The sequence below is a fragment of the Melopsittacus undulatus genome, chromosome 6 (genome assembly GCF_012275295.1).
Source record: "Melopsittacus undulatus isolate bMelUnd1 chromosome 6, bMelUnd1.mat.Z, whole genome shotgun sequence".
NCBI lineage: Eukaryota > Metazoa > Chordata > Aves > Psittaciformes > Psittaculidae > Melopsittacus > Melopsittacus undulatus.
The window spans coordinates 10,705,366-10,727,677 of record NC_047532.1 but is presented as its reverse complement, the minus strand read 5'-3'; the positions used below and the strand labels follow the sequence as shown (position 1 = coordinate 10,727,677).

At 42.5% G+C, this 22,312-nt stretch overlaps 1 protein-coding gene across 1 annotated transcript in view; it reads left to right on the top strand.

Moving 5' to 3' along the window:
* CACHD1 (cache domain containing 1) overlaps positions 1 to 22,312 on the top strand; it is a 107,201-nt gene that overhangs the window by 44,238 nt on the left and 40,651 nt on the right. Inside the window, exons 3-4 of the mRNA XM_031050741.2 lie at positions 2,370 to 2,518; positions 14,594 to 14,700. Coding sequence (XP_030906601.2) covers positions 2,370 to 2,518; positions 14,594 to 14,700 — 256 coding nt within the window. The remainder of the gene's footprint in view (positions 1 to 2,369; positions 2,519 to 14,593; positions 14,701 to 22,312) is intronic.

Here is a 22,312-nt window from a genome sequence, read left to right as displayed (position 1 = left end):
TTATTTGGTTGTGTGGTCCTTGTTTCAGCAAATTCAGGTTCCATGTTTTGTGATTTCAGGTAATGAAACCACAAAAGAAGTGAATAGACTCAAGTATCTGGTTTACATAGCGCTTAAGCACAGGTATTTCATTTGCCCTCACTGAAAGGGGAACTTGGTAACCATGCAACTTAAATGCTGTGGGTTAGGAAATTTGGCTTGAAACCATCCAGCAGAATCCACTTCTCAAGGACACGTTTGAACAGTACACTCAGACAAAGAGAAAGTTTGCCAGAAAATAGAAAAGGAAAAACTCAGGAGCTTATGATCTAACAACTGGGAGTAATTTAATTGTGTTGGATGCCTAACGTGGAGAAGACCATTAGTAGTCCTCTGGTGCCTTGGCAATAAATCATTCCGCAAAACTAATTAGGTATAATTCTGCAAGTCATTTGAGCAAGGTCCTATTAAAACCTGTGCTCCTAGGAGACCTGTTGTTAAGCTGCAGCATTTGCTGGGAACAATGGAGGCAAAGGCAGTGCTGTTATCAGCGTGGGCCTCGTTATTCGCATAACGAAGTAAATCATGATGAAATGTCCTGTTAATAATAGTTAGGAAAGACATTTGTCAGTGCAGGGGATCTGGAGCAACCGACTGAGCTTCTCAGTGCACAAATGTAGCAGCACCGTTAAATCATCCCCATAGAGCCTGGGGTGTCCAGGGAGCAGGAGAGATGAGTGTTGTGAATTAATGAGCTGACTTCAGCCCTGAAGAAGGTCTGCAGAAATGCAAAATGCCTATTTCTGTGTATTCAACACCAGGCTATATTGTTTACAGATCGTTCTGTTGCATTTAGGAGGCATTGGGCCGATGATTAATTACAGCAAGTATGTTGGTGTGAACAGGGTACTGAATATACCAGAGCAAATGTTGTATGTGCCTGATTTGTTTCATTAATTTCTAACTTTGAATAAAAGACCAGGAGGAAAAGTCTTGGTAAATGACTCTTGTAAAACCTGATGCTTCTACCCTTGATAACACTGTGTGCCTTCACACTGCTTCCAATCTGCCTCGTACCGAGAAACCGGTAAAGGGCTGAAATGCCCAAATTGGCCTTTTCTAGTTAGGCACACTTAATTGTTTTCAAGGTCTGAGAATTGCTAGGGAGGGATAACAGTCTGTTAGTTTTCACCTTCTGAAAGAAGAGAAATACGATCATCTGCTTTTAATAATGTAACTTGTAAACCTAGTCCTGATTTATAAGTGGCTGTCTTCATCATAGAGTCATAGAATACCAGACTGGTTTGTGTTTGAATGGACCTTAAAGCTCATCCAGTTCCAACCCCCTGCCATGGGCAGGGACCCCTTCCACTGGAGCAGCTTGCTCCAAGCCACTGTGTCCAACCTGGCCTTGAACACTGCCAGGGATGGGGCAGCCACAGCTTCTCTGGGCAACCTATTAATGAGGCCTCTGGCAACAAAAGGCTTGTGGAAGAATTTCACCTGTGCAAGGCAGTTGTCATTATTTCTTTCTTTTACAATGTAATGTCAATTACATGTTTTTCATATTGCTGTTGAAGCTTGTAATTAGAACTGCTGTAGCTTATAACTTGCCACAGAAAGCTGCTAGGCTGGTGAAGAAAAACACTTGAAAGATGCTCAGTTAAGAGCTTGTGGTGACCCTAGAAAAGCAGTAGAGAATACACAGAAAAAAGCAAGAGAGAGGAAGGCTTTTTTTTTTTCCAAATCACAGTAAGAACTACATGAAAGGAGATATGAAATGCTTCTGCACAGATCTACCTGGCTGAGGAGACTGTTGATGAACAGAGAACATTCATGGTGGTATTTGGGGCTGTCTGGATCGAGAGCTTATTCTCTTGAATACATCCAGCGCACTGCACATGTGCTGTTGGTTGATTGCTCCTGAAGCAGTAAAAGATAGCTCTCTAGGTGAGGTCTTTTGTAATACAATTATTTGGGCTTCTTATAGAGCTTTCTTAAATTGACTTTTTATTTTAGTCTCTGTCATGCCCTTGTCAGGTCTTGCAAGAGCATATCAGAACACTTCAGTTGCAACCCAGTAGCATAGGGAGAGTCACATCCAGGTCTCAATGCTTAATGAAAAGGAAGCCTTATGTAATGGAAATTTCACTTTTTATACATGCAAAATTCTATGTCCAGGTAAATGTATTTTATCTCTTTGTATAGGCTGCTTTCTGTGGCCAGTATTATCAACTACTTGGCTTCATCAAAATAGAAGTACAATGAGCAAAGCATTTAACTGTTATCTTTAACATATGCAGTTTTTACTTTCCATTGAAGTTGGTTAATAAGGAATGGGGGATGCAGAGAAACTGCTTGATTTTAATTAATCTTCTGATTTTTTTCAGTTGGCCAAAAAAATACGGGAGAAATTTAACCGTTACTTGGATGTTGTGAATCGGAACAAGCAAGTGGTGGAAGCATCATACACTGCTCATCTCACGTCACCCTTGACTGCAATCCAGGACTGCTGTACTATTCCTCCATCTATGATGGAGTAAGTATTGAATTCTGGAATTGTTAATATGCGAAGAAAGAGATGATTTCTGTGCAGAATGGCCTGTGTTTTCTGCCAATCTTGATAACTCTGAAAAGGGGTAAGACAGTAGTCCAAGGATCCTTCTTATCTTGTCCTTGTGTTCTTTCCCATTTTTACTATGTACATGTTTAATGATGAGCTCTAAACAAGAACAGGGTCTCTGCTGTGAAGGGTTGTAAAATGAAACAAAAAGGATAAAATTTGTTCAACCCTTAATTGCATGGAATACAAAATGAGTCTGTCCAAGATACTGTCTTTGCACTGAGACACTGAATAACTCTTCTGAAGCTGGTCATGGGACTTCTTTTCTACCCCCTCCCTTTGAAGTGCCTTAACCAAAATCACGAGCTGGTCAGTACATCACATGCTGAAACTATTGCACTGCAGTTTAATCAAGTTGACCTGGTGCTGTTTGATGCTGAGGTTAACCCAAGTACATTGCTTGGGAACAGAATTTGTCCATTTAAAGTTTGTTTTGCTTTAAATACAGGAGTTTTCAATAGCCTAAATCTAGGCAGTTGGTTGCCTTTAATCATGTTTTATTATGCTGAATATTCGCAGAGACTTCTTTGGGCTTCCTAATTGTAGGAAGGTGTGATGGAAGGTCTGATTTTGTCATAATTTCTTCTAAATGCTCAACGTTTTATACGTTTACTTCCATATGTGCTAGAAAAGTAACTTTCACTTGATGCAAACCTTGATTACAGAGTGTGTTTTCATGGTTCATATCTGTCTGATTTAAAAGCATTTTGGGGAGAGGAAGGTAAATTGGGTAATAAATATTAAAAGCGCTTTCTGCAACCTGGCTCTATGGGGCAGGTCTTCTCTTAGTGACACTGTGCTTTCATCATTCCTGAAGTATGGCATTAACCTTTTGTTCTATAAGGATTTAAAATATTCACTGCATTCAAATATGTGATATGAATCTGTGCCTGGAGAGGAAGGTCACTCGCTTGTTTTGTGTGCGTGTTGGCTGACACAGAGGCAAAATATCTCTATAGGATTAAGCCTCAGGTGACTCCAAAGAAATGAGTACTTTGCTGTTGGGTTGTGTGTAGATGTCGTGGTCTTCGTGCATTTCCTACTCACAAGTAAAAATGCTGGCACATCTGGTGCTCAATGGCTAGATATTTGGCAGTGTTGGTGCAAAGGTTGTTGGAAAGGTCAAGCATTAGTTGAGGATGAAGACCTTCCTGCCCTCTGAACTCTGCATGCAGGAACAGCAAGCTTCCTGCACGGGCTTCCAAGCAAGGGCTGAAGGGAAGGAGGAATGAGGAGATTTATCACCCCTCTGTCAGTAGTGCATAATTTTTCATTAAAAACTAAACAGAGAGGTTTGCTCTGGAAACATTCCTGAATTTCCTTTTGCTTTGTCCTCCAAATTACTTAAAGTCCTTTAGAAAATTCTTTTCCCAGGATGGACTTGCATAAGGGTCCTTCACAGGAAGTGGAATATACCCACTCCTGTCTTCAGGAAGTTGTCTGCAAGTCATTCAAAGAACGTAAAACCATATTTTCCTTTAGAAACTTCACTTCCAGGGTACTGGCACCGTGTTTTTTTAAGTGCTTGATTTGTCTAAGTGCTTCTGCCATCATTTCAGTTGTTTCTCCCCCTTTTGCTATTCTTCCTTTCATTTTCCTTCTCTGTGGCATCTTCCTTCTGGGAGAATCTCTATTTTGGTTAAAATGTCAGGGGTAAAAAGCCAATGTTGATACCTAAAGTGGTGTTGTTGGATCTTACATTTGACACAGGTCTGCTAAAGGGGAAAGTCAAGTAAAACAGTTCATACATACAGGCAGAAAGTGGCTGTTCCTGAAAAGCCAGTTCCCTGGTTAGAGCTGCCTCAAAACCTGTCCTTGTCTCTCCAGAAGAGGGATTAGTTTTTAATAGAAATCTCAAAATGAGATAACCACCTTATTAAGCAGAAGCTTTCCATTGAAACTAAAAGCTTACATGCTCCTCGGGATCCCCTGTGGGCACCACAAGGCCTGGTTAAAAGGGAAAGATATGGCCAGCAGTCAGATTTCAGAGACTGGAATACACACGTGAGTGTTTGAACATGGATTGAGGAATCATTTTGGAAACACAACTGTCTCCCACCTGCACATTTTGACCATATTTTGAAGGCTACTGATTTATTTTAACTCTTCCACCTTTAATTTTTGTGCTCACTTGGTCTGGCTTTGAGGAGTCCTGCACTGGTGAGGATTTAGATGTGCTACTGTTGGTGACAGCTTATCCTTGGTGCTTAAAGGATGTGTGTTAGTACTGGGCAGGAGAGCACTGGTGTTAGAGCAACAATAATCATAATAGGTTGGTTTAGAGCATGTATTAGCTGCTGCTATAAAACAGGACACATTAAAAAGATATGGATTTGTCTGTGCTGTTTGCCATATCCAGGAGATACTTTGCTTGAGATTGTACCTTAAAAATGTGTGTGTCCTTAGGGCTCTGGCTTTTCTTTCAGGAGGGTTGTGTAATATTTGTGTTACAACTCCCTCATTCTGTGTGTTCTCTTTGTGCTGGGAGGTGTTTCGTCAGGTGGCCTCTTTGCTTGAGTAAACATCTGGTGCAAGAACAGTACCAGAAGCATCTTATCTTCAGGGTATATTTTTAACATAGATACAAAGGCCAGTCCCACAATATTTAAGGCTGTTTATGGTGATCAGCGTCTAAATGCATGGTGATGTTTGAACATCTGAGGGCATTTCACACTCTGAGGTGATTCTTCCATCAGCCTTTTACATTGTGTTGGGAATGCAGCAAGTTTGGATTGGCTTTGGAAAAATTACTTTGGAAGGAGATGATAAACTATTGTGTAGAGAAAGGTTTATTGAGGGTTGTTTTAGTGGTTTGGTATCTTTAGATTTGTTGTTACTGTTAAAATTATCAATATGTTGCCTTGTGTTCGCATGTATTTACCTTGAAAATCTGAGCATTGGCTTTGAAGGTACTTTGCCATGTTGCTTGAGATAAACCACACCTGGGGACTGTAAATCAATGAATCAAAATAGAACTAAGAAAGCACAAACTGGGATATAAAATAAACCTGGCACTTCAATTGCTCATTTAGTTGAGTAGTGAGACATGACAGGGAAAGCAATGTTTATTACATTGCCATTATGTGGTGAAGAGCCCAAATGAGTGAGATTCCGTGTGACTGGAAAAAATTCTTCCCTGTGAGAGGAGCTGTGGCTGCCCCATCCCTGGCAGTGTTCAAGGCCAGGTTGGACACAGGGGCTTGGAGCAAGCTGCTCCAGTGGAAGGGGTCCCTGCCCATGGCAGGGGTTGGAACTGGATGAGCTTTAAGGTCCCTTCCAACACAAACCATTCCAGGGTTCTATGACTGTGGTTTCAGTCTGTAGTGACCAATTCTGAATTAAAATTAACAGCCTGTGCTTTCGGTTCTTTGTTATACCCAACATATATTGACCTAAACTGGTTTAGGTACTAACAATCATGTATTTGTTCTCCCCACCAAGGTAGGTTTGTGCAATGGAACTACCTTGTTTTGGAAAGTGGTTAAAATAACTAAATCAGAGCATGCAAACACAACCTGAGGAGGCAGTGCAGTTGGTGGCTGTTGAGTAGTTTTAGCAAGGGACTTTTCCATAGGCCTTAATTCAACAAACATTTCATCATATGCTTCTGCTCATCTGGTTTACCAAAGCATTTAAATATGTTCTTGTGTGAATGGAAATTAATCATATGCATAAGTATACATGCAGGTACTGCCAAGTAGAAGTGGACTGCTAAATTGGAGCAGTGGAGCAGGAGCTATGTAGTTTTCTTTAGTTTTTTTCTGTTCCTTTCTTCAGATACAGCATTTTGCATTTCAGTTCTGCTTAACCAAGGGCTTGGAATGGAAAAGCCATGATGGTAATGGAGAGGCAATAGTTGATAAGAGTCATCAGAGAGAATAGTCTCAGGCAAGCTCGGAAGTGGATGGTACAGGGATCCGGTATCTGTCCTACCATCCAGGCTTTGTGTCCATGGGGTCAGAACCTGATGACTTGCTCCTTTCCCCAGGGCTGTGTGCTGCATTGAGGAAGTGCCCACAGTAGCTGAGAAAATGGATTGCTCCAATGAGACAGAGTTAATATGGATAAAGTGCTCCAGGCTCTTAGCAAAATGGATGGGTAAACTGATGGGAGATAAGGAAAATGGATGTCAAGTGATTCTAATCCTTAAAGAAATCCCTGCTGGAAAAATAAGGCTTTGTGTTTTCCTCACTAATAACAGCTGATGAAGAAGCCATAAGGAACAGATCTCATGCTGTCTCCAGACATTCCCTATCATGAGTGAATTGTGTGGTTATTTACAAGACAATGTTTTAATTAATGTATCTTCCTTCTTAGGAGGATAAGTACCTTTGTGCACAAGAGGGTGTCTCCTGTTTGTCGTACCTGAGATGCTTCATTCCCAGGAAAGCCCTCAGTAGGTGTTTAGGAAGTCTTGGAACTGAAATAACCTGATGTGTGTGGGGTGGAAATGGGGCTAAAGAAGAGTGTCAACAAGAGGGTAGGGAAAGAATAATCAGTGTTTAGTTATCAGAAGGACTGAGCACCTGCAGCTTCCCTGCATCTCCAGCAGGAATTTATGGAATACCTGTTAGTTGTGAAAAGTGTCTAGAGACTAAAGGCATGAGTTTTGGGACAGATTTGGAAGCATTAGCTTTGGTGGGGTTGTAACTGCCGACCTGTGTGGTCTGATTTGTGAATGACAGCTGAGATAGCTCTCTTGATAAAGATGATGTTAAACTAGATGGCAACATGTAGATCAAATAGATGTTTTATACTGAGTATTTACAGATGAAAGGAAAATCACGAAAATCAAACTCTACACAAAAAAGAGTTTATAACTTCTTACTCACATGCATTTGTGAGGAAACACACAGCTGCCTGTGCAGCTTTTCCAACAAAAAAACCCAGAGATGATGCTTTTAAAGGGACATAAAAAAATCTTTCCTAACCTATTCTTGATTCTCTTCCATTTCTGTCCAGTTTAAAACCCATCATGCTCTGATGTGCAATAGCATTTCACATCCTTTGGTGTCTGTAAAAGAAGGTAGGAAATGCCTGCTATTGGGACCTAGGCAGGGAGAGAAGGGCGAAGCTGGAAGCTGCCCTATGTACCTTGCTGTTGTAAGGAGTAACATGGTGTGACCAGCCATGGTCCACTGATAGTGCTGCACCTGCAGATGGGGCATGAATACACGAGTGTGCTGGTGGAAACATCCCCTTCTCTTTGCCTCAACCCTAGAGTATGGAAGTGAATTTCACTGCTGGTTTTCATGAGAAGTTGACATGGGTCTCCAAAACACCCCATATATTGCCATTCATCAGTGCTGTTGCTTCTGCTGCTGACACATTTGTTTGAGAGGAAAATCATAACATTTCCAGAATGCTGGAAATGATAGAATCATAGAATTGGAAGGGACCTTAAAGCTCCTCCAGCTCCAACCCCTGCCATGGGCAGGGATCCCTTCCACTGGAGCAGCTTGCTCCAAGCCCCTGTGTCCAACCTGACCTTGAGCACTACCAGGGATGGGGCAGCCACAGCTTCTCTGGGCACCCTGTGCCAGCGCCTCAGCAGCCTCACAGGGAAGAGCTTCTGCCTAAGAGCTCATCTCAGTCTCCCCTGTTCTGGCAGGTTCAAGCCATTCCCCTTGGCCTGTCCCTACAGGCCCTTGTCCCAAGCCCCTCTCCAGCTTTCCTGCAGCCCCTTTAGGCCCTGGAGCTGCTCTCAGGTCTCCCCTTCAGAAGCCTTCTCTTCTTCAGACGGAAATCTTTTCTTATTCTTTATTTAACAGTGCTGATAAGAGCTTAGGGAATGCATTTATCTAAATTTGTGAAAGGAGATGGAATGGAGAAATATTTGTTGGTAAAACACACTTCTTGGCAGTGTTGTGTTACAGACATTAATAGAGCTGTTTGACTGAGTTTATAAACCTATATTTGAAAATCATTTACTCCCTGCCTGTAATATTGCCTTCAGAAGTGCTCTGCTTTTCTCCTTCTTTAAACAAATGGTTAAATATTTGCTAATGCAGTTTGGTTTTATCGCTGCTCTTTCTATGTTTATCTTTCCTCTCCAGAGCAGTTAAGTGGGAGATAACGGGAATCCCATTCGGTCCCTTCAGTTGCCGCCATATCTGAAGAGCTTTACTTCCAAAGGAGAAGTGGGTGGGCCGCACTAGGTGAAATTTAAGATGTATTTGCTGTTCTTGCAGAGTATCAGGCTACAGTAACGCATGTGGGTTGCTAGAAAATGTGGGGAGTGTAAGTGCTGGTCTTGGCATGACCTTCTTCTGTCCATAAACTGCAGCAGGTATTTAGGAAATTGCTCTCTTGGACTGTTGCTTTTACATCGTAAATGTGTCCAAGTTCCTCGTGAAATAGTGGGGTTTGGAATAGTTTGTGTTACTGGGTTGCAGCCCTCCTTCCAATAATACACTTTCTTTATGTCTAAGTGTACTTGGACTGGTTCAAGCAGTAGTTGAAATAATTGAAGCAACTTCTATGCCTTGCCAGAAGAAACCGGTGAGCTGAATCACCAGTAGCTTTTTGATTGTTGAATCTATCCCTAAAAGCATTGTTTTCCCACATTCTGTTTAGATGCAGTGGGAATATTTCAGAGTTTATGTAAAATAGGAGTGAAAGTCTTGAATTTCAAAGGAAATCCTGAATTTCCAATGAATTTACGTAATTTCATTTGCATACTAAAATCAACTTTCAATTTGTATGGATGTAGAGGGAGTGAAAGGAATGAATGTTAAAACAATGAGAACCCCTCAGTAGCAGTTCGAGTGTCATTTTTATGTGCAACTCCTTCATTTTTTCCCCTCAACTAAAACTGTGCAAAAGAGGTTGATTTACACTGTAAATTCAGGCCGAACCAAATCCAATTGGAGCTCACTTGAGCCCTGTTTTGATGTCAGATTCAAAGCTTCTGCAAATGTATTTTATCTTCTATGCTCGCTGATCTCCTGCTTGTAAATCCCGTTGAAGGAGAATAAAAATGAGTGCAGCCTGATGGGAATTTAATGTCTGAAGTTCAAAGCAGTTTGCACATCAGAGCAAATGTCAATCAAATGAACATCTTGCAAGCTAGGCAGGGAGCGCGTTTCTCCATGGGGAAGAGATCAAAGTGGGAGTTGCAGCTCTGTTTGCTCCCTTGGGATGCAGTTTCGATCGCTTCTTCATTAAAGTGAATCCAGAAGGAACGGCGTTTTAGAGAGAGGCAGGGAAATGGGGATGGAACAAGGGGGCCTGTCTTGACGTTGAATTTCAGCCAATGTTGGTTTTTTCCTCCCATTTAAGTAAGTACCAAACCTAATGAATATCAAAATACAGGGTTTGGTGTGGATTTGTGGTCAGGATTCTGGAGAACTTCCTAAGGGTTGGCTGTGGTGTTACCACATGGAACATTTTGGGCCTAATCCCAGTGGAGATCTCAGTCAGCCATTGCTGTTATCATCTACCTTGTAGTCTTGCTGCTGGCAAAAGTGGGAGCTCTAGTAAAAAATCCATCTCCTTTGTGCAGAGGAAGGATGGTGATCAGTGGTTGTCTGCCAAATCTTTATATATTGAAGTTTTGGGCTTTTTAACTTCTTTCAATGAAAGCCATGGGGAAATCTGTGTGGGTAAAACTTGTGTGGAAAGCAGGCAAGGTATAAATACATCATAGGGAAGGTAAAACCAGTAGTCACAGCCAGGAATGTGAGCACTGACTGGTAACGCCACACGGCACTGTTGAGACTTTAGTTCCAGGTGTTGTTTTAATGGTGAAGATTGCCAAATAGGTTAATAGCACATTCTTAACTGAAACAACTTAGAAGCACCCAAAAGAAGCACATGGAAAATTCTACAGTGTGATAAAAAGGATGCAAATATTGCAATGTTAGTTTGGCACAGTGCTGCCTTTGCCCAGTTTCTGGTCTTGGTTTTCTGAGGACATACAGTTGCAATGGGAGATGGTCTCTTCCTAAAGTCCTTGTGTCATGGAACCAGTCACACTTTAAAAATACACCCCCACTGCAAGGTGTAAAAGTCAGTTTTAAGGCAAACTGCACCCCAAAAGAGCTCTGATGTAGACATCCCACATAGCTCAGCCTGGAGCAGTCCTTGCTCTAGGCTGACAGGTCTGTCTGAGGGATGCTCTTTAATTTATGGGGTTTAAAGAATTCTTCTTCTGCATATTTTATTAGGATCATTTTCCCTTGCACTGTATTCTCCTTTTGCTACTTGTGTGCTGTAGGAAGAGAAAGGAAGGGTGGGCTGCGCTGCTGTAAATTTTTGCTTTCCTTCTCCAGCTCTGCTGCAGATTATTTGGGCATCAATGTCTGCATTTACCTGCTGGGTAACATAATACTTGCTTAGGGAGAAAGACTGGAGGACTTTATGGAGTTTTGCGTTAAAATACTTTGATATGCTCCAGTAAAACCTGCAGTGTAAATAGGGAGTTCATAGCTGGCACAGAGATGCCCTTGGCCTGTGGCAATCAGTTTGGGACTGCACAAGCACCCACAGTGGGGCAGTTGAGGGTGTCAGCTTTAATTCTGCCTTTCTAGAAGGCATGCCGGAGTTGGACCTGGTGTTCATCTGCTTGAAACCCCAGGTTAGTATCTGTCATGCTTGAGAGACCTGAAATTCCATTTGGCAGCTTTGTGTGTAGGAAGAAGTGGTGTAGCAATGCACTCATCGTTTTAAATCAAGATATGTACAACTCCTCTGCCAGGTAAGGGGAAGCAAGGAGTTTTGGTGGTGTGGGAACTGCATGTCAGGATGTGCATGTCACTGAGGGAGTGTGAGCAGTAACTTTTGGCACAAAATAAAATCAAAGCAGAGGAAGATTCCAGATGATTTTGGATTAAACCTCATCATTTACTGCCTGTGTTCTGGGACATGAATAACGTTAGTGGCTAGCATGGTATGTTGTTGCCATCACTAATGGATTTGGATAGGAGTACTGGGATGGCTAGCTAACATCCTGAAAAGTCATTATTTTTCCTTAAGAGTTAGTTCTTTAGCATTGCTTGGAATCTTTCTTTAGCATGGAGATGTTTAATTTGCAGACTATAGCTCTTCTCCATCTGTTTTTGCCCAAAGATAAACATGTTTTTGGTGGAACCTGTCCTTTATCAATCAGTCTTAGTCTGGAGATTCCTTAGCCAACAAAAACTCAGCAACATTTTTGCTTGCTTGGTAGGAGCAGTAAGTTTTTGAAGTGGTTGCATTTTAATGGAGATAAGAAAAGCCATAGCCTTGGTATGAGAACTGCGTGCAAGTGAAATGTCAAGGCTTTTCCTCAATGGAGACGACTTTGAGGAGTTCTTAGAGAGCAGGTTGCCAATGATTTCAATAAGCAACTCCTGGCAGAGTGGATGGGCCCGCAGTACCAAAGTCTGGCTGCTTTTGGTGTCTGACATAACCTCCCTTCCTCATCTTACAACCTGATGGTGGTAGAGTCTGATCAAGAGGACAGGAAACCTTTATAGCTGTCCACCTATTTTCTCTCTTTTCCTTGCCATGAAGAGTGAGGTTAATGCACAGAGTGCCCAGAGAAGCTGTGGCTGCCCCATCCCTGGCAGTGTTCAAGACAAGATTGGATGGGGCTTGGAGCAAGCTGCTCCAGTGGAAGGTGTCCCTGCCCATGGCAGGGAGTTGGAGTTGGATGAGCTTTAAGGTCCATTCTAAACCAGTCTATGATTCTATGAAATGACTTCTATCCTTAAAGTGCATATTCCTAAACCTGTGAGCAGGCTGTGCTGTGTTCTTCACTTTATAGAAGTTAAACTTCTGCTTTCAGCAGAAATAACATCAGCCCAACCTAGAATATGGTTCTGTTGGCAGGAATCATGAACGAAAGGCAGACTTGTGGCCTGTGAATGTAACAGCAGTGCTGCTCACAGTGAACTCCAGTGCTTCTCTGAGGAGCTTGTGTGCTACCAGAATGCTGATATTTCTGGGAGTGGGTACAGTCCCTTCCAGAGGTGGTGATCTTAAGCCTACTTAACAAAGATTTTTCTCGTTCTTAGTTTTCACTTCTAAGTCGTAAAAGGTTTTCCTACATCCCATGTGAGGGGACCCCATGAACCAAGAGATGGAGGCTCTCAGCAAATCCTGCATCTGGACTAGGGCTGCAGCAGCTATGTCCCTATAGAAGGAAATTATTTTGTATTTGGTTGAGGAAAATATATTGGATTAGGAGCACTTCAGTTTTCTTTAAAAGGCTTGCTTCCTGTGGTCAGAACTTGAAATTTCCTTCTGTAACCAATTCCATCTGTCTGTGGTTTTTGTTTCTGCTAATTGTTGTTATAAGGGGATGATTTAGAAGTGCTTTGTTTTATTGTCTGTTCATGTCTAACAAACCCCAGCCCTTACAGCAAGAACTCTGTAAGGAAAAAACCAAACAAATCAGTGGTTTTCCATCCTTACTGGGCACCATATTTGTTGCAGTAATTGCAGTTTACTGGTTTCTGTTTCTTAATCAAAATCTTCATCCAAAAGAGTGGTTCTTGGTTTTCATACTGCTTTTACTTGCAATATTTTGGGGCTCCACTGTGATAGCCTATGTACGTGGGTGAGGATCGATTTAGATCAGAACTTAGGCAGAAGCTCTTCCCTGTGAGGGTGCTGAGGCGCTGGCACAGGGTGCCCAGAGAAGCTGTGGCTGCCCCATCCCTGGCAGTGTTCAAGGCCAGGTTGGACACAGGGGCTTGGAGCAAGCTGCTCCAGTGGAAGGTGTCCCTGCCTGTGGCAGGGGTTGGAGCTGGATGATCTGAAGGTCTTTTCCAACCCAAACCATTCTGTCATTCTATGATTCTATGAAATAAAGAACCTTAAGCACAAATATAATGTACATTGAGCAAAATAGCTTTAGAATGGCACTGGCTGAGTGGTATATGTTAGCTTGTGATGGATGTGCTGTCATTTTGAAGTAATTTGATCGATATCTTTTGATGCAGCTGGGTTTTTTTTTTGTGTAATTTGCTGTTCTAGTGCTGACAGTATTAAACAAACCCCTACTCCACTCAGTTTCTTTCCAAGACTCATTTCCTATCAGCTTTCATGCCAGAAAGGCTCCTCATCCAGAACGGGATGTTATGCAGACCTCGCTTGTGGTTTGTTGTCATTGCTGAGGAGTAGGTTGATAGTAGAGAGTCTCTTTGATAGGAAGTAAGTAGTTTTTTAAGTACTAGAATACTCATGCCAGAAGTCAAATATCAAAATGTTCAAGGTCACAAAAATATTAACAAGTAAAATTGGCCTAAATGTTACAGAACTGCATTTGAGTCCTTGGAAGCTTCAGAAGTGTTTCCAGTTATTTATAACTCTTTAAACCTCTTTTTATTTCTGTTCTGATAAGGCATTGGTTTAATTATATTTTATTGTCAGCAGAACTATTGTGCTGTAATAATTTTTTCATTGTAGTTATGAAAAGCATTTGAATTATTTAACCAAGCCAAAACGTAACAAAACTTCAGGCTGTCAAGTTCCTTCTGCTGTTTGGAATGTAAATCCTCAGGTTTTGGGCTAGAAAACAGGTTTATAATTGCTCTGTTAGATCTTTGTTGTAAAGACACAAAGAGGAAATCCTCTTCATGCAAGACACTGGAAATAAAGCTTTTAAAAGTGGAAGATGAAATGATGGTGCTTGTGAGAGTCTCTAGTAAGAAAGTTTGGTTCAACAGCAGGAGGAAACACCCCTTCATGGCAGGTCTGGATGCTGTGCACATTTCCCAAGCTGGAACCTACATCCAGATGAAATACCACCACTTCCTTATGATCCTGTCTTTTAGGGAATATGGTGGAGGAAAATGCAACGTACCATTGTATAGAGCAAATACTGCCAAGATGAGCTTATCCCCTGTAGTTTTGGTGTTCACAGTTTTTCCTGGACCCTTTAAATATATATAATGTTGGAGTTTCCAAAGTAATTATTTGTCATTGAAGTTCCAAATGATGCATTTCCATTGTAACATTGAATAGATAATGTTCAGATTGCTAATCCTGGTGTTGTCATTTCAGATTTGATGGGAATTTTAACACCAACGTTTCTCGAACTATCAGCTGTGATAGACTGTCTACCACTGTCAACAGCAGGGCCTTCAATCCTGGACGTGACTTAAATTCTGGTAAGTTGTAGAGTTCTGTTTTTTTCCTCTAGTGGAGGGGTCTTTTTTCCAGCACACTTGAGCATTTCCTTGGCATAGGGAATTAGCCTTGATTGCCATAGCAACAAGCTTTTCTTTCTCCTTCAAACTGTCACACTGTTCTTAATTTGAGATTTCATGATGGAAAGATGATACCTAAAGTAATGCCCTTAGTCTAAGTACTTTATGAAAATGGCATGAAGATTTTATTCTAGCCTACCATGGATAATTTTGTTGTGGTTTATGCACTTTTTATTTCTTCTCCTTTCTTTTATTCCAAGGCACTTTCTTTCCTCGACTTGTCTGCTTTGGCATCCGTAGTGTCAGCTGCTGAAGGGGCTGTGCAGAGAAGTTGCTCTGATCTTCTTAGCTCAGTTCAGCTAATGTGAGGCTGTGTTTGCAGTGATATGCAAAAGCTACAAAATATAAGGACATCCTGAAATACTTCCTTTCTTTGTCTTGTCAGGGCATTTCCATCTCGACACTCGGTGCATTTGCGTAACACGCTTAAAGAGCTAGAAATATGGTCCTCTGGTGCAGCAAGGTTTTCTTTGTGTTTGAAGGGACCTTAAAGCTCACCCAGTTCCAACCCCTGCTGTGGGCAGGGACACCTTCCGCTAGAGCAGCTTGCTCAATTATTTTCATTATTGTTTTAATTTTGATGTGTCTTTTGGAATAAAATCCAGGTTTATTGTTCTTAACATACCTGATGAAGGGGCAGAAATGCCATTCCACCCTCACCCTGCACACAGCATTTGCATATCTTGCAACAAATAGGATGAAAGAAGCCCAGACTCCTCTCAAGCCTCCCTTTCTGTGTCCCTTCTTGCAGCTTTGCTTTCTGGATATTTACTGAAATCTACAAGAGTACAAACAAAAAGCAAGATGAACAGTTCCTGTAGGTTCCTTTCCATCCCATCCACTGTATGACACATCTTGAGTGCAGGTGCTGGCCAGACAAGCTGATTTCCTGACATACATCTCATTGCTATAACTTGTGTAGCTTTTCCATCCTAAATCTAGGCAGTCTTTGTTCACTTCCTAGGGTTTGCTGGGCTTTGTTTTACTCATAAGCTATATTTCTATTAAAAAACCTCAAGAAAACAACTTCTTTTTATTAAAATAATGTTTAAAATCACATACAGCTGTTGTTTAATCAGCATAATTTTTGAAAGTAAGTTTTCAGACACTGACAAAAGCAAAGCATTGAATGAATCAATGGTTTTTATTTCATTAAAACCCATTATTTTTCTGCTGCAGAAGATGGATGTAAAAAAGGATGACAGAAATAATCCTTCTTGAGTGCTGGGAAATAAATAAACTGCAGTTTCCTTTAAACATTTCATACATTTCTGGTTTGAATTCTCACAGAGGCATATTCAAGCTTTGTGTTGTCCTGGCTCCACAGTGAGACTTGAGTCGCCTGCTCTTCCCTTGCCTCCGGCTTGAAAGCTTCCTGATGAAAGGAGTGTCTTCAGCAAGTGGCATTGGCAGAACAGAGCAGCAGAGGAGAACAGGGAATTGGACTGATAGTAGGAACAGGGAAGTGCTTCAGGATATATTGACAGCAGAGTCTCCTCCAGCTTTCCTGTTAGCAGCTCTCAGAAACACATTCTTTGGGGGAGGTTTTTTTGTTAGGAAGGAAACGCCTGTAACAGAGAAGTGCAATAGAAGGAGTGGATTGTTGCCGAAAAATGAGATGGAAGCAGGTTTATTTGAGAAACAAAAGTTGATACTTGGTACTCATCAGGTGAAATGAGTTTTCTACAACGAATAACATTACTCCTGGAGGTGCTGGGTGAGAAGCTCCCCATGACCCAGCTTCAGTGTGTGCTTGAGCCCAGAACCCCCCCCATGTGCTGGGCTGCACCCCGAGAGTGTGAACAGCAGCTCAAGGAGGGGATCCTGCCCCTCTGCTGTGCTCTGGGGAGACCCCCCCTGCAGCCCTGATCCAGCTCTGGGGCAGCAGCACAAGAGGGACGTGGAGCTGTTGGAGAGAGGCCAGAGGAGGCCATGGAGCTGCTGCGAGGGCTGGAGCAGCTCTGCTCTGGAGCCAGGCTGAGAGAGCTGGGCTGGGGCAGCCTGGACAAAAGAAGGCTCCTGAAGGGGAGAGCTGAGAGCAGCTCCAGTGCCTAAAGGGGCTGCAGGAAAGCTGGAGAGGGGCTTGGGACAAGGGCCTGTAGGGACAGGCCAAGGGGAATGGCTTGAAGCTGCCAGAACAGGGGAGACTGAGCTGAGCTCTTAGGCAGAAGCTCTTCCCTGGGAGGGTCCTGAGACCGTTCTATGATTCCTTTTATCCTTGTGTGAAGGTGCTTGAAAGTCTGCAAGATGACAGTTTTGTGGTCCTCAGCTGAGAGCATATAAGCTACATAATCTTCACCACTCCAGCCACAGAAACAGGAGACTGGTGTGGCTTCAGGGAAAGGCTGCTGTGGGAAGGGTCGAGCAGAATGACGCTGGTGTGGAGCTGGCCATTGCCCATGTCTAAAGCAGTGTCCCTGTATCACTGCAGGAGTATCTGGGGTTTGGAATATACTGGTTAGGGGCAGGAGGCTGGGTGTTCATTTTGTGGATGGATGTATTGTGTTGGTGGTATCTGTACTGGTTGCTTATGTAGTCATGGGCCATGACCTCTTGTGCCAGAACAGCATTCTGTGCCCAGAGGAATTAATGGGCTGAGACAATAGTTGGCTTGAGACAGATTGGTCTATTTATAGACTGGGAAGTAGTTTTGGTTAGAAGGACAAACTGCTGCAGCATCCTTACAGCTGTGAAGATGGCTGTCAGGTTAGAAATGGTTCTAAAGAGCACTTAATGTCATCTGTCTCTCCAAACTCTTTATGTTTTCTTAGTTCTGCAGTGACCTGGTTTTGTGGATCACTTTCCTACGAGGATACACTTAGAACAGAGCACTCTCTGCACAGAAACTGTTTCTCAATGAATTCATATGTGTGTATGCATTACTCTTAACTAAAACCTCCTTTGAAAGAGGATAAAGATCAAACAAGAAAAATTTCCTCTAATCTCATCTATTTGTTACTTCTCTTACAAGTGCCCTCACATAGCACTAGTGAGAAATAGCTGTTGCACGCTGGATTCAGACTCTACCTCAGCTTGAGTTTTCTGCTTTAAAAACCCTGAGAGTTGTTTGTAGATCTGGGTATTTTGATGGTGTTTTTTCTCTCCTGCCTTGCTTTCCCTGTTTAGACTTAGAGGCAGGATGGAAAGCCACAGCTTCCTAAAACTCATGTTATGCTGTCTTTCCCATTGGATAGAGTGTTGGGGAGGACCCAACAGAGAGGGTTTTGAAAGGCCTCTGCTCCTCCAGCCCAGAAGCAGGAGCTCCTGTGCTCTTCTCTAGTTTGCCCAGTTTCAAAAACCAGCCTGTCCTGTCCATAGAATCTCAGAATCCCAGCTTGGTTTGTGTTGGAAGGGACCTTAAAGCTCATCCAGTTCCAAGCCAGACTCCTTCCACTGGAGCAACTTGCTCCAAGCCCCTGTGTCCAACCTGGCCTTGAGCACTGCCAGGGATGGGGCAGCCACAGCTTTTCTGTGCAACCAGATTATCTTTCCAGATGAGTTGATCATTTCATTGTTGCTGTTAAGGAAACCCCATGAGTATCTCTTTTCCCATGTGATTTTTGCAGTTTACATAATTTGGCCTATAAAAAGCTCTCAGCAAAACACAAATTTAAACTCTGCTCTGTTTGCCCTCGATCTCAATTCTTTCAATGTTAATCTTGGCCCAGAGTAAGAAAGTGGGATCAGACTGGGGAGCTTGGAGGTGTTGGAAGGGAATGGAATTTTCACCGCAGACTCCAGCCAAGCCACAGGAGCAGGGCTGGGGAGAGCCCTCAGTGCAGACACCAACCTCAGCTTCTGGGCTGAACAATGTGTTAGGAAGGGTAAGTGTAGCTCATGAAACTTTCCATAATAAAAAATTCGAGGGATTTTTGCAGTTTTCTAATGGATTTTTTATTATTTTACATTATAAAAAATAAACAAAAATAGGCACATATGTAGATAGGCTGAGAAAGTTGGGGCTGTTCAGCCTGGAGAAGAGAAGGCTGCATGGAGACCTCATAGCAGCCTTCCAGTATCTGAAGGGGACCAACAGGGATGCTGGAGAGAGACTATTCATTAGGGACTGCAGTGATAGGACAAGGGGTAACGGGCTGAAACTTAAACAGGGGCGGTTTAGATTGGATATAAGGAAGAAATTCTTTACTGTGAGGGTGGTGAGGCACTGGAATGGGTTGCCCAGGGAGGTAGTGAATGCTCCATCCCTGGCAGTGTTCAAGGCCAGGTTGGACAGAGCCTTGGGTGATATGGTTTAGTTTGAGGTGTCCCTGCCTATGGCAGGGGGGTTGGAACTGGATGATCTTAAGGTCCTTTCCAACCCCAATTATTCTATGATTCTATCATCTTGGGGAAGGGAGGAAGAAGAAAGAAATAGATGCACATGTCTCTTCTCTCAACCCTTAAAAAGTGATGCTTTGTCACTTTCTTTTCTTGATATCAGGTGATTTTTTAATGTCTTAAGAAGGTTTTGTTTCATCTTGGCTTGAGTTTTCCATTTGGATTCCTTTTAGTCATTACTACAAACTAGTTAAGGAAAGTCTTTATTGTTCAGATGGAATCACAGGCTTTGGTTAGTTAGACCAAAAGATCTGTCCTCACTAGGGTGAATAGTCCTTTATTTATTAGATGACAAAATCTTACCTAGAGCCAGTGCATTATGTTATCAGATTCCTTCAGGTCTTTTTCCTTTTGAATAAATAAGGAACCAGTAAATCTTTCTCCTTGTCATCCTTCAAAGCACTAAAATGCCTGTTTCAAGTCTGGTAGCTTTAGCAGATGCCCTTCTTCAGTGATATGCAGAGATTCTACACAGTTGCTCAATAGATTTTCCCTGTGCCTTATTTGAGGTGTTGATCACTTAAAATGTGGAATGCTTTGGTCATGTTCCTTATAGTGCTGTATTTTATACTGCTAGTTTGAGGGTGTTACAATAGTTGGGAGGTATTTGAGCAAAGGAGTTAATGCCTCCCTTCCAAATCCTTTTAATCAAGACAGCTGGGCTCATTCCTTAAATTGAAAGGGTGTTTTACTTCTTTCCCCTTCAGAGTCAAAAGAAGTCCCAGGGAGGGAGCTGGGCTCCATCCTGGCTCGTGCCATCCGCAGAATTTTAATTGGGTTTGAGCTACAAACCCTTTTATTCCTGGTGAAAATGCATGAGCCAGTTTGACTCAGAAAAGCCTGGACCGCATTTGGAGGTCTGGAGAGTTAGAGAATGTATTTACTTGTAGAATGAACACATTTGCTTTCTGCTGTTGTTTCTGGGGAGCACTAAAGTATCTCCATGATGGTTATCTTTAATGGAGATACTTTTCAGAGAAGAGCTGCAGTGTGTGCATGGCACAGGAAATCACACTTCTCCTTTTTTGCAGGCTCAGACATGGGGTCTGCAGCTCAATAAATGTAATGCTAATGGAGAGAACTGTAAGAAACACTTTTATAATGAGCAATTATGTTCAGTAGTTCCCTTTCTTATTCCCACTGACTGTGCTGTTCTTTGAAGATCAATTAGTTAATGATTTGAATATGCTTTGAAGATGGAAAGTGGTATCTAGAAGTGCTAAGTGTTATCATATCGCATTCCCTTTGAAGTTTATAAACTCTATCACATAGGGCTTTCTTTCTAAAAGTCCTTTTTGCCTTGTGAGATATTTATAATTAGAGAGAATGATCATTTCAGATGGTCTCATGTTAATACTTTCCAACTTCTGTCTGCAGCAGAATCTAGGGTCAGATGATGCTGCATTGTAAGAGGGGACAGAGGTTTCAGGGTGACTTGGCAACAGCTCATGGGCTGCTCCCATTTGGCCTTTTATATCCCCAGTTTGTGTCTGGAATTAAGGGATTTCACTAAGATTTCTGAGTTTGTAGGACTTGGGCTCTTGGCTTCCTCCAAGTACTGTGATATCAAGGCTGGGTCTTTACTTAGTGGTGATGCTCGTTTAGAAATACAAAGCCATTACACATACTCAGTAATACAAAATACTTTGTCATTTGTATTAGAACAGGGAGATGGGAAGCACCTTGTACTGGCAAAATCACTGAACCTGATCATTCCTTTTGGGGTTAAAATGTGAATCACAGGTCAAGTATATAAGGCCTGCAAGAAACCTGGAGAGGGGCTTTGGCCAAGGGCCTGTAGGGACAGGCCAAGGGGAATGGCTTTAACCTGCCCAAGGAGAGACTGAGCTGAGCTCTTAGGCAGAAGCTCTTCCCTGTGAGGGTGCTGAGGTGCTGGCACAGGGTGCCCAGAGAAGCTGTGGCTGTCCCATCCCTGGCAGTGCTCAAGACCAGGTTGGACACAGGGCCTTGGAGCAAGCTGCTCCAGTGGAAGGTGTCCCTGCCGGTGGCAGGGGTTGGAACTGGGTGAGATTTAAGGTTCCTTCCAACCCAAACCAGGCTGGGATTCCATGATTCTATACAAAGACTGAAAGTGAGTGCCAGTGAGATGTCCTGCACACATTTCTGCTGGTGCTGCCAAGGGTGTAATTGTCAGACTTAGCCCTTGGCCATAGCCAAGGCAGGCAACTCATCTTGCAGTATGTTTTTTTGGGGGTCTTTTGATTGCATAACCTTTCCAGAGGCTGGCTTTGCTGGAAGGAGGAGGTGGGAATCAAACACAGACAAGGGACTGAGGGAGTGGAAAGTCTGGGCTAAGTGAGGTTAGGCTAAAAAAAAGCATCTGCTGGGTGTCCAGGCAGGAAATATCTGCAGGACATTCTTGCAGCTTTAGTGATGGAAAGTAAGAGTGCGCTTAGAGAAGAAGTATGTATTTCATAGCCATGGCTTATCTGCTGGGAGATTGTCTACTGTGCTCATAGGAAAGGGAAAAAAGAGAAGGGAAAAGCCAAGTTATGATAAAACTGGTAGTCTTTGGGGAGGGCTTTAATGAACTAACACAGTGGCTGAAGGAAAACATGAGCAGAACTCTTTAAGAAGGAGGAACAGCAGAGAGGCACCGAGGCTGTAGGGAGGGAGTTTGAAGTTCAAAACCTGTTGTTTTATGGGGAAAATGAGCACTTTTAAAATGCAGATAGTCTCCTGGGAAAGTAAGTGCAAGCTGTGTCCTTGTGGGAATGAGAAGTTTGTCTTTAATTTCACCAAGAGCATTACAATAAAGGAGTTTATAGTTAAAAGTTGTGGGGGTTTAATCATTACTGTATTAAACTGGGCAAGTTTTTTCATCCAGGCTTTAACTGAATGTTCATGTGTCTGATTAGAAAATACATTTTTCAAGTTCTGTAACCAATAAAAACCCCTTAAATAGCAGAAATTCAACCTCTTTATACAAAACAACTGCCACACTTCACCCCCAGCACTCTGAAATCCTGGAGGCTACACATAAAAACCAGGACCTAAATGTTAGATAGAATCATAGAATAATAGTATCATAGAATGGTTTGAGTTGGAAAGGACCTTAGGATCATTCCAACGCCCCTGCCATGAGCAGGGGTGCCTCACACTAGACCATGCCACCCAAGGCTCCGTGGCATTGCCTAATTGGCAGCGTCGAGCA